This window comes from Typopeltis vanoorti, chromosome 14, assembly GCF_054136105.1.
Source record: "Typopeltis vanoorti isolate ZY-2024b chromosome 14, IOZ_Tvanoo_1.0, whole genome shotgun sequence".
Classification (NCBI taxonomy): Eukaryota; Metazoa; Arthropoda; class Arachnida; order Uropygi; family Thelyphonidae; genus Typopeltis; species Typopeltis vanoorti.
Window position 1 is genome coordinate 75,915,729 of NC_143562.1, and position 22,008 is coordinate 75,937,736.

General features: G+C 37.2%; 1 protein-coding gene across 2 annotated transcripts in view; it reads right to left on the reverse strand.

Moving 5' to 3' along the window:
* The window catches only part of LOC150099683 (tyrosine-protein kinase CSK-like), a 262,985-nt gene that overhangs the window by 77,679 nt on the left and 163,298 nt on the right, over positions 1-22,008 (reverse strand). For both annotated transcript variants that reach the window (XM_090404533.1, XM_090404534.1), the window contains exon 9: positions 13,905-14,004. In XM_090404533.1, the coding sequence (XP_090260659.1) occupies positions 13,905-14,004 (100 nt within the window). The remainder of the gene's footprint in view (positions 1-13,904; positions 14,005-22,008) is intronic.

The following is a 22,008-nucleotide window of genomic DNA, read 5'->3' on the forward strand; positions in this document are numbered from 1 at the left end:
GACAAGCTGACTCTTTTACTATGTGGAAACGCAAGTGGGGACTTCAAGGTCAAGCCATCACTTGTGTACCACTCTGAGGGTGTTTAAGAAAAATAACACGATGAAAAGTAAATTGCCTGTTATGTGGAGGGTTAATAGTAGGGCTTGGGTAACCAGGCAATTGTTTAATGAGTGGATCCATGAAGTCTTTGCCCCAAGTGTGAGAGAATACCTTCAAGAAAAAAATTTGCCAATTAGATGCCTTCTTGTGATGGACAATGCTCCTGCTCACCCTCCAGGCTTGGAGGACGAGTTAGTGGAGAAGTCTGATTTTATCACAGTGAAGTTCCTGTCCCCCTAACACAACTTCTCTAATTCAGCCCATGGACCAGCAGGTCATTTTGAACTTTAAGAAACTCTACACCAAAGCATTGTTTCAAAGGTGTTTTGAAGTGACCTCTGACACAGAATTAACACTCAGAGAATTCTGGAAAAATCACCTCAACATTCTCCATTGCTTAAGTATCCTTGACAAAGCCTGGGTACAAGTGACTTACAGGACCATGAACTCAGCCTGGAGGAAATTGTGGCTAGACTGTGTAGCAGACAGAGACATTGAGGCTGAGCATGTTGCTCTTGTCGATGATATTGTGTCCCTGGGCAGAAGCATGGGCTTGGAAGTTGACAATGCTGATGTGGAGGAGTTAGTGGAGGATCACAGGAATGAGCTCATGGAAGAACTGGAACACCTTCAGAAGGAGCGGCAAAAACGAAAGTAGAGGAAATGTCTTCAAACACAGAGTGAGGATGTCCCTAGTTCTTTGATCAAAGAAATGTGTGCGAAATGGGGAGAGGTGCAAAGTTTTGTGGAAAGATATCACCCTCACAAAGCTGTAGCAAACCGCATCATAAACCTTTTCAGTGACAGTGCCATGTCTCACTTCAGAAACATTTTAAAACACAGGCAAAAACAAATCTCATTGGACAGGTTTTTAGTGAGACAGAGGCCCAGTGTGTCTCAAGCAGTCGAGTGATGCCAAGAGACAGAAAAAAAGAAAGAAAAAACCCCAGAAGGACAGTAACCTGATGTTTTTATGGAAGGGGACCTACATCACTCAGGTCCTTACTCACCTCCTTCTGGTGAATAAGGTTTTTGTCTATATTTTATCTATTTATTGTGTTTATTCTTTTTGTGTAAGATTTTATGCATTTTCATTATGTTTGTATATGATCTTATGCATGAAGTACTGTTGTAAAGGTTTAAATAAACAATCATCTGGGGTTCGGGAACAGATTAATCCATTTTACATTAATTCTTATGGGAAAATGATTTCGGTTTTCAAACGAATCGGTTTCTGAACAGCCTTTAGGAACGAATTATGTTCGACAACCGAGGTTCCACTGTATTTGTTGTAGGGTTCCACACTGCATTTAAACCTCTAAATCAAATGTCAACTATCATCACTACTATTCATTAACCGCACAACTAGCCACAGAGGATGAAACATATCAACTATCTCAAATGTTGTATCCATGTTATTTCAATGGCACTGTGTGTGTGTGCATGCATGCTTGTGGTATATATTTACTCACTCCTCCACACTCCCAATGGTTTAACTCAAATTCAAAACAAAAAGAAAACACTAAATAAACTCCAAAACGTAGCTTGTACACAGGCTCATATACCAGGATATTTCATATATAAATTAACCTATTTAACCCATTAAAAAACACCTTATAACCAAAATAAAAATCTTTAATTTACAAAAGCATGCAACATTAAATCAGCTATTTAATGATGCAAGTGCCAATGTATTGTCTTCAAATCACAACTCCAAACAACATGAAAAACTGTAGTTTCCTTTCAATTTTCATAAATTAGCAGTAACCACATCTTAAGATCAAACAATAGACTATTATCATTTTACACTGGGTAGGATAACTATCATTACATTGAAAAGTTTTGAAGGGTGAAAGTCACAGAAAATGAAACTCTGGTATGAGTTGCCTTGGGATATTGCACTACTTATAAACAAACTGCCTACCTGCTAAGCAGGTCAATACTAAAACAGCTTGTGCCAAAAGTTCATAATCACTTTCCAAACATATTTCAAATACAAGTAGTGTTTGGAATAAAATAATGGATGTTTATTATCCATCTATTAATAAGATTTATGGACATTTACATTAAATAAAATGTGTACTGACTAGAAGGTCAAGTATGAAATACACCCTCCGTCCAAAAAGAAACCGAACTTTTCGAAAATAGAAGAAACTAGTGGCAACCTTCATTAGTGTTGTGTCAACTGTTTATGACATTTGTTTCATTAGAAGCCGAGTTACAGTGCCAAGAGTGACAGTGTGTTTTGACTAACGGTCGGAAAATGAGTTTCAAACAGAGAGCTGTGATTGACCTTTGTGTTAAACTTGGTAAATGTTTTAGCAAAAAGCATATAGTGATGAATGCTTATCCCGTATTCAAGTTTACGAGTGGTTTAAGCAATTTCAAAGTGGTCGTGAGATGTTTGAAGATGACGAAAAGCCAGGCCTTCCAAAAACTGGACTGAGTGAAGTTAACATCCAAAGAGTGCATGATTTCATCAAAGAAAACCCAAAATCATCCGTGAGATTGATTGAAGATGAATTGGAGAATCCAAAATCAACCGTGCACAACATTTTGACAGAGAGTTTGGACCTTCGTAAATTGAATTCACGATTTGTTCCCCACAAGTTGACCAAAGACCAAAAAATGTATCGAATTGAACACTGCAAGGACCGCATTAAAACCACTTGTAAGGACTCAAACTTCCTTGAAACAATCGTTACTTATGACGAAACATGATGTTTTGAGTATGAGCACAAAACAAAGCGTCAGTGTGCTGAGTGGAGACCAGCAGAAGAGGGGCATCCGAAAAAAAGTTGCTTGGAGAAGTCAAAAGCAAAGACAATGCTGATTTGTTTCTACAATTCCGAGGGCATTATCCACAAAAAATGTGTTCTGCCTGGCCAAATGGTCAATGGTGAGTTTTATCTGGAAGTTTTGAAGCAATTGATAGCGAGAATTCGTCGCATACGGCATGAATATTGTGATGCAGGCAGCTGGTCACTTTTGCACGATAATACACCATCTCATCATTTGAACATTGCGAGACAGTTTTTGAACAAAAACCAAGTTTGTGTGTTGGATCACTTGCCGTATTCACCTGATTTAGCACCCTGTGACTTCTTTCTCTTCCCCCGACTTCATTTGTGGATGAAAGGAAAGTGATACGATACCACTGAAAACATTCAAGCGGCAGTAACCACGACCCTCAACAGTATCCCAAAAAATTACTATTAAATTATTTAAGGAATTCACAACGTATACTGGAATATTAATTAAAAGAAACTTTAATAAATTTCCTATATTTCGGCAACGTCACCTTGTCATCTTCATGGGAACATACAAATATGACACGTGCATGCAGGCACTACAAAAAGGAAATGAGGCAGAAGATAAGAAACTATTGTTCCTAAAGTATTAATGGTACCCCCTAGCGGGCTATACTGCGTTGTCTTGGTGGTTGGGCGGATGTTCTCATGATGTAAGTTTCCCAAATTTGTTGAGGTTTGGAACGTTTTTTAGAGCTGAGGCAGATTCTAAGAATAATCTTTTGTACTTAAACTTGCTGCGGTGTATTACTTTGGCTTTCTTCCAACGAATTCTGTAGTGGGCATCCAGAGCATGGTCTGCAAGACCAGAGTGGCTGTACTGGTGAAACTGGATGTAGTCTTTGTGTTCCGAAATCCTGATATTCGCTGTCCTGCCTGTTTGGCCAAAGTAGGACAGTTTACAGCTGCAAGGGACCTGGTATACCCCAGGTAGGTCTAGGGAAAGTGGTTGGTCTTTGGTAGAGCGGATAACGGATGCCAATTTTTTATATGGTCTGTAACAAGAAGTCAGGTCATATTTTTTAAGGATTTTGGTTATTTTTTCAGAGGTGCCCCTAATGTAGGGAATGGTGATAGATTTAGTGTAATCTTTATTGTGAAGAGGGGGAAGGGGAGGTTGTGGTTTACTGGTTTTAATATTTTTAAAACTACATCCTTAAAACTTTCTTAGCCATTGGCTAAGAAAGTTTTAAGGATGTGGTTCAGTTCTGAGGTTAGGGCATTGTCATCTGAACAGATTAATTTTGCCCTGTTATATAGTGTTTTAATAACCCCATATTGTGAGGGGGGGGGGAATTGCTGGTGAATGTATCTGCCTGTATGGGTGGCTTTTCTATAAACAGAAAAAACCAAGGATCCATCAGGCTGGTGCATGATTAGAGTGTCTAGGAAAGCGAGGCAGTTGTTTTCTTCATTTTCCAAGGTGAACAGGATTCTGAGGTGTTGGTTGTTTAAGTGTGTTAAGGAGTGGAGTGTATCTGAGCCACGTGGCTCAGATAGCGAACACATCATCCACGTAGAGAAGTCAAACTCTGGGTTTCTGTGGGGCAGAATTTAAGGCTTTCTCTTCAAGTCTCCATAAAGAAGTTAGCCAAGGGTCGGGAGAGTGGTGAACCCACGGCTGTCCCTCTATCTGTTTGTAGAATTTTCCTTGCCAAACGAAATAGCCTGAGTTCATTATGAACTGAAATAGGGTTGAGATATCAGGAAGAAATTTGGCTTGGATGAGCTCTAAGGTTTCCTTGAGAAGGACATTTGTGAATAGGGAGCAGACGTCAAAACTGACCATTATGTCAGTATGTTGGAGTGAGAGGTTTTCTATACTGGCTTTGAGGTGGGCTGAGTTTTTTTATGTGTGATGGTGTGTTGCCAGTATAGTGTGTGAGCACTTTGGCTAATTTATATGTGGGGGAATCAATGCCATCCACTATGGGACGTAATGGCACAGATTGTTTATGAATTTTTGGAAGTCCATATATTCTTGGTGGGATTATATTCAAGAGGTAGCCCGATCTAATAAAGCATTAAGCTTACCTGTGTAGTCCTTTTGGTTGAGAACCACAGTTGCATTTCCCTTATCTGCTTTGGTGATTACCATTTCTTTGTTATTCTTCATTTCCTGTAGAGCTTTATATTCACCTTTGGATATGTTGGTTTTTGGTGGTCTTGCTTTGGTGAGAACACCAGCTTCCCAAAAAACCCAAAAAGTATCCCAAAAACTGATATTAAAAACTCATTTAAGGAATTAATTGACCGTGCCAAACGTTGTATCGAAGCTAATGGAAGAGTATATTGATTGAAATAAATGATTTAAATAATTATAATTGGGCTGTGCTTTATTTTCTATCAAACGTTCAGTTTCTTTTTGGACAGAGGGTGTATAACATTCGAACATGAATCAATGCAACATTCAGTTTCTGTATTGTCTTTGAATGCAAAAATTAGCAATTTGAAATGGCAACCAGGCCATTTCAAATCCTTAAAAATGTATTGAGTAATACATTCAAATCCTCATAAACTCTAAATTTATTTTGAACTTTTTACAGCTTCAAAGGCAAAAACTATATGACTACTTTGTATTACATGGTATTATGTAGCAGGTGTTTACAATCCTTTCTTTTAATAAAGTTTACTACCAAATTGAAGAGTTTTTGGGCTTTCATTAATTATAAAATACAGTTTGTCTATATTACTCAACCTTACGCCTGTTTTTCAAATTTACCAGACTTTTTCTTTGCTACACTAAAGTTCCTGGTTGAAGCCTGTGAATGATTAAAAATTCAACCAAAATACTACTATAGCTGTATATTTCAAGAATGAAATACAGTAATTTTATACATCTATCTTCTATTACAAATCCTGCATCCTTCAAAGAATGAACTTATATCTCTCCTCTATGATCTGATAAATAGCAGGTTCTTAGTCACAATATTTCAAAATATAATGAACTTTCACTATCAAATAAAGCTAAAGCCCCAGTCAAAGCATCATAGAATTCATTGATATTCTAAATGAGATTTGGCAAAGAAAACTATCCACTATAATGAACTACTCCTTTGGTCCCTAACATTCAACATGTTGAGTAATGACATGCCATTTTCTGTTTGTATTTCCCAAATATAAAGCATGTCATGTTGCAACTATATAGGTCAATAGTTCCCAGTGATGATATTCTGTAGCCTGGTAACTCAACCGAAGGCTGAAAATATTTTTATAACCCAATAATAACTATACTGCTTGGAAAGAATGGAAAGAAGTCAATGGACATCATAGTGTGAGGGACAATCAGTCATTATACCCACATCAATAAGATGTAGGACCTCCATTCGCTCAGATGACTGCATCATCCTATGGAGCATACTATCCACAAGTATACAATAGTGATCAATGGGAATTTTGGACCATTTTTCTTGTAGTTATGTAATGAGTTCTGGACTGTTGTGGGGCAGAAATCCCTTGACCTCTGGTGGAGGAATATGATGCTCCAAAGTCAGTGCTGAAAGATACAGTGGTAAGTTTCAGAGAAACACCACAAAGTAGGAAGCATTGCATTTCCAGAATGTTCAGATACCACTCAGAGTTCAATGTTCGTGGCACCAGAAACAGAGGTCTGAGGCCATACTAGGAAAAACCAGATCATACCATCACAACAGTACATCCAAATTTCATAGTTGGGGTTATGCACTCTGGAAAGACGTTCACTAGGCATTCATCACATCCGTTCATCTGCTCAGTAGAGAGAAAGTGTAGTATGATTTGTTGCTCCATAACATATAACACAGCTTTCCAGGCATCCAAGTCCTACTGAACATGCCCTTTGCACCACTGAAGAGACGCTGTATTTTGTTTCGGATAATGTTGGGCTAGCATATTGTGGTTCTGCCACGCTCCATATTGTGAGCCTTGGTTCTGAATGCTTTTGTGCAGATTTGTGTTCCACAGATGCCCAGAACTCTGCATTCAACATGTTAGCCGATGATGGTGGTTTTTACATATTATCCTTTGTAGCACCCTACAGTTACATTCGGTGAGTGTGGTGGATCATCCACTGCAGGCAGCACTTACAGACTTCTTCCTACACTTTCATCTTAGTATGGTATTACTGACTGCTGGTTTTGATAAATTTTGCTCAAAAATTTATCAAAATTTTTGATAAATTGGGAAGGCCCAATTTATCAAAAATTTTGCCTATCAAATTCCATCAGTTCCCTTCTCGCAGTCATTTCACCTGGACACAGTTGTATTGACTTGGGAACATCATATTCCTCCAATTTATACCAGCTACAAACACGCAACTCGTTACACAGCATAATACAATCTAACAGATAAGCTTAGGTGTTGACAGTTATTCATGACTTATTTTTAATGGTATTAACAACACCAAACAATTTTATCAAAAGATGTTTTATTAACTGCTTATATTTTGCTGAATTTCAAATCAGCATCATCATCAGAGCACAACACAGCTTGTATATGTGACAGTGAGTAAGAAACAATACAATTATAATAGACAAAAGATCTGAAGTCCTATTTTGGCACCCTCCTCTAATGTTGTTTAAAAAAAAAAAAATTACAGCTATGTGGGATATTTTAGGCCAACTAATGCAACCATATTTGTTCAGGTTAGGAGAATTCTTCAAAGCCATGGCTGACTCAAAAAATAACCTTTCAGATCTGTAACGACTTCTAAATGGCACATTCGTTTTCTTCCATCTAATCTTGTGTGAAGGGTGTCCAAAGTATGGTCTGCCAGTCCTAACTTTCCATAGTAATAGTAATGAATGAATTTTTTGTTTTTCCAAGAAGCTTACACACAGAAAGAATTCCAAAAAATAAAAAATAAATACATCAATAAGTTTAACAACCTGTGCAAATCTAAACCGCAACCGCAAATTCAACCACTCCAGACAGTAGTCAATCTATCTTCAAAAAGGCTCAATGAAGATGCTGTCAGTGCTGGTGCCAGATATAATGTACAACGTCGAATGTGGAATCTGTCGCTTAGTGCCAGAAATAGCCAATAACATCAGACTTGACATCACCAATATCCTCACCCAGTCGTCACCTCCAAAAAGAAATTTATCATCTGGCCAACTCACTGCTCTCAGAAAATTATGGAAAGGAAAAAAGTATTATCATCACAAGAGCAAATAAGGATAATGCCACAGAATATATAATCGAAAAATGGAGATTATACTCTGAGATCGTGCGACCTACATCCCATTAGAACATGATCCCACAAAAACACAAGTTAAAAAAATTTACTTAAAAAAGTATCCTCCTGGCCACCAGACATTACAAAAAAAAAAAAAAAACACCTCAAACCTTTCTGTCCCCCCCCCCCCGCCCCGAATATACAGTTTCCCAAAAATTTACAAACCTAATTCCCTCCTAAGACCTATAGTAGATGCCACTGATGATACAAACTGTCAAAACAGCTGGCTAACTCTGACCACCCCTCATAGAAAATCTGAACATCTTTCTATGTCATACTGGATATAGAAAATCTAACTTTAAATAATACAGACATATTTGTAAGCTTTGACATCACCTCACTGTTTACCAATATTCCTTTAAACGACACCTTAACACTCTTAAAAAACGTTTTTCCATCTGATATCTTAGATCTCTTTTCCTTAGTCATCAATTCTGGTTATTTTTCTTGGAAGAACAAAATTTACAATTAGATAGAGGAAACCGCAATGTCCCCCCCCCCCACCCTCCTCGCCAATTTTTATATGGAAAATTTTGAAAAATGAGCCATAGACTCAGCCCCCCTCTCAAACCTATCTGGCTAAGATATGTAGATGATGTGTTTTCTATTTGGCCTCATGGTCCAGACTCCTTCCTCAGTCACCTCAACAGCCTACATCCAAGAATCCAGTTAATGATGGAAAAGGAAAATAACAATAGTTTACCCTTCCTAAACACCTTAGTAACACACCTTCCTAATGGTAACCTTTCCTTCACTGTATAGAAAACCTACTCACACAGGCAGATACATTCATAAACTCTTCTACCACCCCTCTCAACAATATGGCATTATTAAAACTAATAAAAAGAGTTCACACCTTTTTTCCAGTGGAAACGCCCTTTCAACCGAACTCAACCACATACACAACACCTTCCTTTCCAATGGCTACAGCGATTACAGAATTAAAAGACTAATCAGTTCCTCCCCCATTCCCTGGCCATCTCTTCAGGAGGAGTTCAAAAATGCCACCACCATACCCTACATCCATGGCACATCAGAAAAAATAGCCAGGTCCTTAAAAAAAGCACAACCTCCACATAGTGATTAGATCCCAGCGTAGACTTGCTACCCTTATCCATTCTACAAAAGATTAGCCCCCTCCTCTCTCAGTGCCTGGAGTTTATGAAGTACCCTGTTCCTGCAAGCTGTCTTACTTTGGACAGACAGGTAGATCAGCAACCATCTGCTTAGAAGAGCACAAATCATACATCTGCAATCATGACTATGGTCAATCTGGCCTGGCAGACCATGATTTGGATACAACCAACAAGATCTCCTTGAAAAAACCACCATGCATTCCACCATAGTAAATTCAAAAAAGAAAGACTATTTTTAGAATCTGTGGCGGCACTCAGAAATCAACCAAATTTAAATAAATACAGTTGCATAAAACTTCCCAAAATTGGGAAAATATTAATTATCACCTTACATCCTAGGCCATCTACAAATGGCCATAGAGGGTGCACCACCTAGATAGGACTTCAGTCACCCATGTGTTTTTTCACTAAGTACTGTGTTGTATTTGAGTGTGTGTTACAGATGAAAAACTGGATGCATTAATCACTTTTCCTTCATTTTGCTTTAATTTAGATACCTATAAGGCTTTATTATATTCAACCCCTGATATGGAAAAGAGAAAGATTGATAAAAAAAAAGTGGCAGTAATAAAAAGAGGAGAAAAGTAATTATGTTAGAGCAAAAGCTGGAAGTCATGAAGAGGCATGAAAGTGGTGCTAGTAATACAATGATTGTGCGAGACCTGGGATACAGTGAGTCTACAGTTTGGACTATATTAAATAAGAACAAAGAATACAAAGAACAAAGAAAAGTTGCTACTGCTTCTATAAGCATGCAGATCATCTAAATTTAATGATGAGATAGAATGTCTTTATCACTCTGGATTGAGGATTGTAAGCAAAAAAGAATACCTCTTAGTACAAGAAATATTCAGGCAAAAGCTCTCAATATTTTTACATCATTGAAAGAGACCAAACTTCAAGAGGAATGCGAGAGCTTTACTGCAAGTTTAGGATGGTTTGACCCTTTTAAAAATTGAGCTGAACTGAAGAAGATGAAAAAGTCAAGCACTATTCAAACATCTTTACTTAATTTTTTTGTATAAAAAAGTAGCTCAATCAAATGTTTAGACATTAAATAAAAATTTAATGCAATTGATTTTTTATTAATTTTGATGATTTTATCATCTAATATAGTTTATTTTTTTTTCCAAATTTAAGCTAATTGATGGATGAATTATAATTATTCCTATTGTTTATTGTATTTGCTTAATGTGATTTCACTTAGCACACATTAATTGATGGATTAATTAATCACATCAAGCGAGGTTTTCTTGTACTTCACTGTTCACCAATGTACCTTTGGCAGAGACCTGACCATATGAACTGCATTTCTGCTCTGATATAACTGAAATCATTCAAATTCACCATTTTTTCAGGTACTTCTTATGGAAAGGAAAAAAATATAAACAGTTGGACGAGACTGCCATGCCCCCCCCGCCCCCAAACTAGCCAACTTCTACATGGAACATTTTGAAAACCGAGCACCCAACACAGCTACACTCAAACCAATCGGCTGTTTGTATTATGTTGACAATGCGTTTGCTATTTGGCCTCATAACTCAGACACACTGGATACATTTTTAACAGATCTCAACAGCCAGCATCATAAAATAAACTTCACCATAGAAATAGAAAGTTACGGTTGTCTCTCCTTTCTATACAACTAGTCAAGTCTTCGTAATGGTTCATTATCCTTTTCCATTTACAGAAAACCAGCACATACAGGAAGCTACACATACCAGCCGCTGAATTAGAAACCTTCATGCAGATGTATGTAAATGTCACTTACGCAACATATATGCAAAATACTTGATCATGTGTGTCACCACGTGTTCCAGGCAACTATTTAAGAAAGCAGCTGGTCAGGAATTGTCAATAGTGCTGATTACAATAGGAAAAACAAAGGATCTTCTGGAGTTTGATAAAGGGATTTCAAAATCTGATTGGAGCCATGACTTTGAAAAAAGCAAAGCTGCTGGTTTCTCAAAAGGTGAGATATTCAGGGTGTTCAAATCAGTGGAAAAATAACCCACATTGCTTGTCTAAAAGGTTGAACTATGGCCCTAAGACGGTCTGTCAGGAGCAAGATCTCCATCGTCTGAAATGGCACGTGTAGACAAACAGAACTTCCTGTGGCTATTTGGCCTCATAGCCACAAAACTGAACTGGCTGAAGCATTTAACCCCCCAACCGGCCAGGACATATATATACGTCCTGGCCGGTTGGGGGGGGGGGGGTAAATACAGTCTGGACATATACATACGTCCAGACAAATCTGGATACGATTCTGTAACACTTATTGAATAACATGGATAAGAAGTGCAAGTTGGTCTCACTATTTCATCCACCTTGGCTGGTAGAGAGGTTAATGAAGGCTGTTCCTCACCTATATCTCATTGAACTATGTACAGGGAATTGAAGAGATTCGGTATTGGAAGTCACATGCCTATACGGAAACCATGATTTCTACAAAGCAAATAAAAGTTTCTAATTAAATCACCGTATGTGTACTTACACAGGCAATCACACAACCACCCATCCCAATAGTATGGCATCCTTAAAACAATTACTCATCAAGCAAGGGCTATTTGTTTAAAGTGAGCTCAGAGCCCATCAACAACACTCTTTTAGCCAATGGTTATAGCCTATATAAAATACTACATGCACCTTCTGCAACCAACACACACACAACAAAACTATTCCAATCTCATATATTAAGGGTGCATCAGAAAAAGTAGCTAAAGTTTGCCACAAATATTATTTCTCCATGCCCCTTTTAATCCACTCATGCAGCTAGCTACCTTCACCAGCTCTCCATCAATTTCATCCTCTTGAACATTCTTAAGTGTAACTTTTATTGTGAGTACAGTTTGGCCTACTTTGGACAGACTGGCAAGTCAGTTAACATCTATTTTGAAGACCACTAAAATTACATCTGTGATCATCTTCATGGCAAGTCAGGACTATGCTCTGGATACTCCTTCACATAAGATTAAATGGAGGAAGACAAAGCTATCACACAGAAGTTGCTATAAGTTGAAAAGACTATTTTTAGAATCAGTACCTACTATGAAGCACTCCCCGAACCTCAACAAGTATGGTTGTATTAATTTGCCAATGATCAGGGAGACAGTCTTTCTGAGACAAGACAATCGAATTAACTTTACGGTTATCCAGCCCATAGAGGGCACCATGTTAGGACATTAGTTCTCTGTCAGTTACAAATTGAATTGTTTCTAATGGTCAAGTGTATATGTGGTTGTCACAGTTATAATTTGTGCTCTGAAGATGTTGGGTAGAAAACCAATAAAATATTAGCAAGTGGAATAAATTATTTTTTTTTTTTCCTCTTTTGGTGTTGTTTATACCATGATGCACCATTAGGAAAAATCATTTCTGCATTTTTGTGAACCAGCAATATACATACATTTAGTGAGTAAATGCCAGTATTCATCATGATATCTTATAAAATATGACTGAAATGTTACCATGGTTCAGAAAATGAAAATCTGAAATTTAAAACAATATTCTTCATAAGCATATATTATTTTTAGTCAGTCAGAAAACAATATCTGAATTATTTAGTTTTTGCTGAGTTCTCATGGCACTGTCACAGTCCAGCATCTAAGAACCTATGATTAGGTGTCACAAAATGAATAAATGTTTGTTAGAAATGTTTTGTCTGTCCATCTGCAACCTATCCCTCAGCTCTAGATAGATATATTTTAATGATTTATGATTTTAAAATAAGAAATAATTCTGATGTCACTGTAATGAAACATGGCACACAGAATGTTGACTAACAGTTTTGGTTTCAAATGCACCATTTTTAGTGCAAAAACAAACAAAATTATGTCTATAGTATGTAAGCCAAAAAACACAGCCAGGCTGTTGTGATCATTAATTATGTTGTTTGTTATATAAAAATACTATTACAAAAGGCATCCTTACTTGTCTGACTTATTGTGTTGCAACTATGGTCATAAGTTAAGCATACAATGCCTATCAGTTATATTCTCTAGCACTGTTTGGTAGGAAGCAGGAACTTGACCACCTCAGTCAAATAAGATCTCATATCAAGTCAGTTTGACTCACCTTCAGCTGAAAAAGCCCTTATATATTATGGTGTGTATGTGTCCTAGTTGTGATCTCAGTCTAGCTTATTTTAACTATTGTTCTTCAGACTTCACTATAAGATATTTAAAATTTTAATTTGAAATATAAACACACACCTCATCAAGTACTCTAACAAATATTTTTTTAATCTGGCTGCAATTTCAATATTCTTTAGGAAAAATTTGAATACCCATAATATCAACAGATTAGAACAGCAAGAGAATGTGTAAAAAACGTGGGAGGAGATTTTGTATTTAATCTTATTATAATAGCATACACTGAACAATAACTGTTTTTGTTTTTTTTGTTTTTTTTGGAGAATACTGCATAAAAGATATGCTCACATTCCATCCCAATACAAAAGAACATACTCAAAACTGAGTATATTTTATTGCATTGGGATGAAATGCGACTGTTCTGGAATGAAGCCCACAGTTCTTCTGATGAAATCAAGTCAATTTGTCGATGCCTGCTTTAAGTGATTTTTTTTTATTTATTTATTTATCTTTTTAAGTATATAAATTGTAAAGCAACTCTCTTCTTACCTTTGCAACACTATCTTCAGAAATTAAGACATTCCTTGCTGCCAGGTCTCTGTGAACTACATGTTTTGATTCCAAATACGCCATACCAGCACAAGTATCTCTAGAAAAATAATATTAATAAAAATGAACTTAACATAAGGCATGTGGTAGCATGTTTAATGAAAATAATTAAAATGTATAACAGCCTATAATAAATTTAGTTTAATCCTTTATCCAAGTGTGAGCAAACAAAGTTTGCACCTGAAAGTATCTTCAGGACTGGGGTAAGGTGGTACAACACCAGGGCAACTCCTTGCAAAGGTGGAGCAAGCTACTAACACACCTATCTCAGTATCTCCCATAATGCACAACCCATCTCCTTGCAGATATGTCTAATGTTATGCATTAAGGGAAGGGCCACTACCCAGACTAGTTTTGACCTTTATTGAGGCCCAAGTGGAGATACCAGGCAGAAGCATTAGCAAGGTCATCTCTACCTATAGGAGTTGCCAAATGGTGTGCCACCCTTTTTTTTAATAAATTACACTGGATTTAGAGAAAGATGTTGAAAGTTTATTTTTCACTTGGTTAGAGTATAATAAATTTAGTTTAATCCTTTATCCAAGTGTGAGCAAACAAAGTTTGCACCTGAAAGTATCTTCAGGGCTGGGGTAAGGTGGTACAACACCAGGGCGTTGTACCACCATCGTTGCACCACCTTACCCCAGTCCTGAAGATACTTTCAGGTGCAAACTTTGTTTGCTCACACTTCATTCCCATGGTTGGACTACTGTTTGCAGTCTTCCAATCCAAACATATGCACTAAACACATCACCAAAGTAATCCTCACTGGCATGATAACATACATTCCACACACCACATGAACTGCCGTCCCCTATCCAAACTCTAGTTCTCCAAAAGATGTGCCAAGGCTGTACTAATGAAAAACCAGGCATACCACAACTAGCTCAAATTAAGAACTCCATCCTCTTTCAGTGCCTATAATGAAGCCCGAAACAGATGCAAAAAATTTATCAATGATTCCAAAACAGAATTTGAACGGGCAAAAAGCAGGAAAATTGCAGCCTGTACTAGCGGCAGCCATGCCTTTTGGTCTCTTACCAAAGCAACTGGTCGTATCTTTTGCCCTACACTACTCCCATCCCTAATCATACCCAGATGGCTCAATTGGAGCATCACCCACAGAAAAAGCTAATCTCCTAGCTTCACACTTTGCCTGCAATGCATGCATAACCGACAATGGCAAATGCCCCCCCCCCCCCCCCCAGTCATTCCAACTGCTGCCCAACATACAATGTTGGGCAGCAGTTGGAATGACTGGGGGGGGGGGGGTTGTCCCCTGTATCCTTTTGCCAGAAAGAGATCATAAACCTGTTGTCAAAATTAGACACAAAAAAAAGTCCCTGGCCCTGATGGCATTCCTCCAATTGTCCTGAAGATCTGTCCTATGCCATCTGCACACACTATCTTACTCCACTGGTATATATCCCAAAGCCTGGAAATTGGCCTATATTCAACCCATCCCCAAAAAAGGGAGAAAAATCACTGCCATCTAACTACTGCCCTATCTCACTCACCAAAACCATCAATTCTCAACTACCACTCTACCTTGAAGGTACCCAGTTATTAAGCAACCACCAGTATGGATTCCGCTGATGCTGATCAACAGATGACCTACTCTCATATATCACCCATCTCTGGACATATACCATGGAAAAATTTGGCGAATCCTAAGTAGTTGCACTCGATATCTCTAAAGCCTTTGACCAGGTCTGGCACAAAGGCTTACTAAGCAAACTTCCATCATTTGGACTGTCTCAGGACCTCTGCAGATGGATTGCCAGCTTCCTGTCTGGACACACACTACATGTAATGGTAGATGGCTCCCTATCCTCCCACTATCCAACCAATGCTGGGGTCCCACAAGGTTCAGTTCTCTCACCGATCCTCTTCCTTCTATACATCAATGACCTACTTCAGTTGACCTCCAACCCAATACACAGTTTTGCAGGCACATTGCACTCCTCCCTTTCATTTGATAAACCTTACCCTACATAACTCACAGAACATCAACCACAACTTCCCTTAACGCAGACCTCCAAAACATCCTCCGATGGGGCTCAGATAACTTCATCAACTTCAATGTTAGTAAAACCCAGAATAAAATCATTCACTCTCTGGCTCATTATATTACTGTGTTGTTTCTTCTTTTCAGCCATTTTCTGTCCACTGCTGGACGAAGGCCTCCTCCAGTTCTTTCCACCTTTCTCTGTTCTTGGCAATTGTTGACCAATTTTTTCCCCAAAAAAATTTGACAATTCATCACTCCACTTTCTTTTAGGACATCCTCAGCCTCGTTTCCCTTCTTTTGGAATCCAGTCCATTAGTATGGTGGTCCATCGCTCATCTACTCTTATGGATAGATGTCTGACCCATTTACATTTTAGTTGCTTATGGTGACGAAATGATGTCAGTGATGTGAGTCTCGCTTCTTATCCAGGTGTTTTGCTTCTTATCTTTTAATGTGATGCCTAGCATCAACCTCTCCATTTTTCTTTGAGTTGTTGATAGTTTATTTGCCAGTGCTTTTGTTACCAACCAAGTTTTACAACCATATGAGATGACTGGAAGTGTACACTGGTTAAATGTCTTCCTTTTTAAACAGAGTGGGACATCATTGTTTTGAAAAATGCTTTTCAGTTTTCTGAATGCACTCCAGGCAAGTTGAACTCTAATATTTATTTCCTTTTGGAGTCCACAGTTTAGATCAATGAGACGACCTAAGTATGTATATGAAGAGACTCTTTCCAAGAAATTGTTTTCTGTTATGTTTTTTGGTGTTACAAAATTATTAAACATGATTTTAGTTTTTTCTGTTTATTTTAGACCGAATTTTCTGCTTTCATATATTAAGGACTTCTGGAGTGTTTGCAAAAATTATGATATCATTCTGCATATCTTAGATGTGTTAAGTTTCTGTTATTAATTTTTATTCCAAGGTTTGTCCAGTTTATATTATTAAATATTTCTTGAAGGACTGCTGTAAAGATTTTGGGTGATAGAGAATCTCCTTGTCAGACACCCTTTTCAATTGATATTTTATTGCTACTCGTGTGAAGATGGATTGTTGCAGTGTAGTATATTGCCTAGAGGAGGTCCATATATTCTCCAGGAACTCCCTGATTCTGGAGAGCTTTGATTATTGCATTAGTTTTGATGGAATCAAATGCTTTTTCATTATCAATGAAAGCTAAACAGACAGGTAAATGGTTTTCTTCTGCTATTCTCTCTAATCTACTTATAGATTAGAGAGAATACTAATTGGTCTACAGTTCTTTACTTCTTCTTTGTCCCCTTTTTTAAATAGCAGTATCAAAGTAGCATTTTTCCAGTTTTCTGTTATCTTCCCCTATTCTAGGCATAAATTTAGTAAGTTTGTGACATGATGAATTATATTGTTTCCTCCCCATTTAATTAATTCTATGTGAATTAGGTCTTCACCAGGACATTTTCCATTTGTTTTAATGCTTGTTTTATTTCATCTGAAATGAATTGGAGATGTATTCTATATGCGATGGAGAAGAGTTATTTATATTTCATTTTTCTATTGAAGGATCACTATACAGTTCTTTATAAAATTCTTCTAGCCTGCTTAGGATCTGTTCTTGGTTCTTTATTGTAGTTCCATTCTTATCTTTTTTTGCAGTTATTTGACTTTTTGCCAACTGATAAATGTTTTCTTAGTATTTTCATATTTTTATTGTTTTCAAAAAAAAAAAAAAAAAAAAATCAGCTAACGCCTTTTTATTCCCGTATATACGGGAGTAGGCGAGGCCATTTAGCCCTATCTAACTTTTGGAGACTGAGTGGGCAGTTCAATCTCCACTGGTACCCAATCAGAGACAGATGGCCCAAGGCTATCACTAATTAAGCGGTACGCAGTGAAGAGAGACGGCTCAAATGTGCCGCCATCTCGTGGTCCCTAACCGTAACACAATATATTTAATGTCTGAAATAATGTGGGTTCTACGGTCGATTTTCTTGAGTTTACAGGACGAAAAACCCGAGTTTCCGGGAGGAAAAACCTGCTTGCCCGTGCCAGAGATCGACTAACTCGGGAACCGGTCGAAAAAAGGCTTAGAAAATCTTTTTTAAAAAATTATTGTTTTCAATTGAGTTTTCAATTCATATTTTGTCACTTTTTTAGTAGTTGTAAGGTTTCCTCTGAAAGTTTATGGTCTTTTTGTTGCTTTTGAATTCATTGGCTGCTGAGATTACTACTTCTGTTAGGTTTTTGCTTATTTATGTCTTCTTTAAATATATTTATTAAGTCTAGTTTTTGATTGAGTTTTTCTTTGTAATCCTTCTTCTTTTTGTGTTGTTTAACATATACTTAATCATGTCTATCAGACTGAAGATTTTGTTTTTACAAAAAATTTCTACAAAGAAAAGTGTTCATTAAAGTCCATTTCTTTGTAAGACCTTTTCTAAAAAGACAGAACTACTTCACTTCCCTGGGATCCCTACAATTGTTCCAATCAACATCCTGTTTCACTGGAGTATAATTGATCTTACCTCATGCATTTCAATATGATGCACAAATCACTAAATTTTTTTTTTACCAGAAAAAGAAGGCAGTTTCCTTTATTATTTCATAAAGAAAAAAAACTATCAAGGTAGAGCTATTCATGTTAAGCCACTTTACCATTTCAGATTTTACTAATTTCGTTGCTTTTTTCAATAGAATAATAAATAGATCTGGCATCCTTTAGACAGAAGATGAAACTTTACATTTAACATTCCATCAAACACCGAATTAGAATGTCTACTCAAATCTCTTCTTTTATTTACTATCACTTGTTGACAGTCTCAACTCTTCCAGTTTAAAGATTCACAACAAAAAGATTCAAATTTTATATAGGATCTGGAATAGATCCTATATTTAAAAACTCAACAGATTTTCTTGAAAAAATCAAGAATATATGAAAATTACAGATTCTGAAATGTTAGTCAGGTTTGACATCATTTCACTGTTCACCAATATCCCATTAACCGACACAATCAATTCTTTATATGAAGATTACCCTTCAGATATCACAAGGATATTCGAATATGTCATCCACTCAGGTTATTTCAGTTGGAAAAACAAAATCTACAAACAAATTGAAGATACTGCCATGGGTAGCCCTCTGTCTCCACCTTTGGCAAACTACTATTTGAAACAATTCGAAGATACTATGTTCTCATCCATTTCATCCTAAACCATCTCTTTGGTACCGTTACGTTGATGATGTTTTTGCTGTTTGGCCACACACTGAAGATGAACTTTCCACTTTTCTACAACGGATAAATAACCTTCACCCATGCATCCAATTCACTATGGAAAAAGAAAGCTCTGGTACTTCACCATTTTTGGACATCCTCCTTACTAGAACGTCTTCTGCTACCTACAAGCGTCTTTCGAAAACCCACATTTACTTATGGGCAGATAAATTCACAAAAAGTCTGCGTACCACATGTCTCGAAAATTTGGCATTCTTAAATCTCTAATTCATAGAGCACATAAAGTTTGCTCTTCCCCAATAATCTTACAACAAGAACCTTCCATCATTAAAAAGTTAATGGAATCAAATGATTACAACTTCAGTCAAATCCAATAGATAGTTGACTCTTATGTTCCAATACCTACAGTTTCTTCAACAGTCCACAGAGTTCCTATTCCGTACATTCTAGGAATCTCAGAATCTATAGGTAGAATTCTGAAAAAGTATTCTACCTATAGATCAATTGTTCTACCTAAGTATCAATTGATTCCAACATATATTCCTATCAACAAAATTTCTTCTTTATTACCTTCTACAAAGGATAAACTGTCTTCTCTATCTTTGGCTGGCGTTTACCAAATACCTTGCGAATGCGATGTCTCTTATTTTGGACAAACTGGCCGTTCTTTGGAAAAAAGAATAAAAGAACATAAATATTATATTGATTATAACAAACCTCTGAAGTCTGGTCTGGCGCAGCATAGTACTGACTCTACTCATTATATGGCGCAGCATAGTGTTGTGTCCTGAATAAGCTATGAAATGTTTATTATAAAATATTCAGGTCACAACCTCAAATACAACTATGGCAGAGAATATGGAACGTTGGCAATAGGACAAGTGCAAGCTGTTTACAAGTACAAAACACTAAAAATTTAGGAATTTCATGAATTTGTATAATAAGCTTTTATATCTTATATATAATCTGTATTAAGTGTGAACCAGTTATAGAGATCCATGTAAGCTGGCAAATCCATTTGAAAAAGCCAGTCTCTAGTACTCAATTAGCAAGGCCTATGAGTCAGGGTTCAAGGGTCACTTTTGCCATCCTGCATTATGGAAAAGAAGGGAGGGAGAGAAGTATTGGAAAAGGAAGCCTAAGCGTCTTCCAAGAAAGGAAGGCAGACACACGTGCGAAAAAAAATAGAGGGAGCTAAGGTGGTCGACGTTAGCACACGTGACCACGTTGTCACGAATCGCGAAGTTCGAGATTTGCCGAGAGGAAAGAGTTAAACAAAAAGGCCTTGCAAGCACAATTCCAGATCTTTTTTTTCCTGGATTCCTGGTTCCTGATCTCTGGGAGAGCGGTCGAGCTCGTCGGCGGAAGTTCCTGGCTTATCGTGGAAGGCATTTGGATCGTCTGTCATAGCGCTGGTATTGGGCCAAGCTATATCCGTGCACTGGATAGCTGAGCGACATAGTGTGACAGACAAACCAAATTGATGCCGTACCAATCAAGGCAATGTCACCTTGCCAACCCCCCCCCAGTTTCTCGCGGAGATTCTACTTGCACAGATCTTCGGAAGATATCCTCTAAAGCGACTATATTGAAGGCCTTGATGACCAGACAAGGCAGGAACAAGTCTTGAGAATTCAAGGACAGACATGGTAATGTAGACTTTTGAAATACTAATTCCAATTATAGAAGAGTGTAAATTCTTGTGAGGACATTTATATTGGACTGAACTTAAGGGACTGTAAGAGTAGCCTACAACTAGGCATAGGTCCGAAGCAGTGTTAAGATTTGTTAGCCCACGAGGCCGAGTAGATATCTGATTATGTTAAACTTGATGTGTAAATTGTGCTATTGTGTTAACTGATGGCCACGTGTATCAGAATGGCATGATGATGACCTATGAATTTTATACTTTATGATTGTATTAGTGTTGTTTGCAATTTAGTATGTGTGATTAGTACAAATTAATTAGAGTCTTTGAACTAAATTGAGTGCTACCATATTAACCTGCTTAAATTGCCTGATCTGCTTATGTTATATGAATTCAAAACTACCGCTCATAAATTCATCAACGAACTAAGCGGGATAAACCCATGAGTATAAATATATTAAGCGAGCCACAACTGTGAGAAAGAAATAAGCAAGCGGAGGAATAAGATTAATCTTGATCAAATTATCATTATCTCTCTGAAGGGGTCACCCTGAGCAAGAATCCTTTCTATCCTAGGTATTAGCTGGCGCAGCAAAAGAAATAAATGTGTTAATACTTATAGGGTGAACTCCATCAGATTGTAGTGTGATAAATTGACGTTTAGAGCATAGAAAGGCCAATAAGACTGCAGAGATCCTAAGAAATATATTAATTTGATAAGAGACAAAAAGAGTTACGTACATGTGTGAGAGAGAAAGGAAAAATAAGTAAAGATTAGTGGTGAGCTTGCTATAAGAACGAGGATAGGATATAAGGAAACATTATAACAAATGGCGCAAACGATAGGATAAAAGAAAGATATAAAGCAATAGAAGTTAATCTAAACAATTAGAGTATAAACAATTAACAACAATAGTATTAACTCTATTCATCATACGGCCTAAAAATTTCACAGAGAGTATTCTTATACCAATTGAAAAGAAAAGCAATCCTGCTAAGTGCAGTGACTACAGAACTATAAGCATACTCTCACATGCCTCCAAAGTACTGCTAAGAATATTAAATCAAAGATTGTATAATAGAGTGGAGTATTTTCTGGGGGATGATAAATTTGGATTTAGAAAAGACAGAGGAACCAGAGATGCAATTGGAGTAATGAGAACCATATGCGAA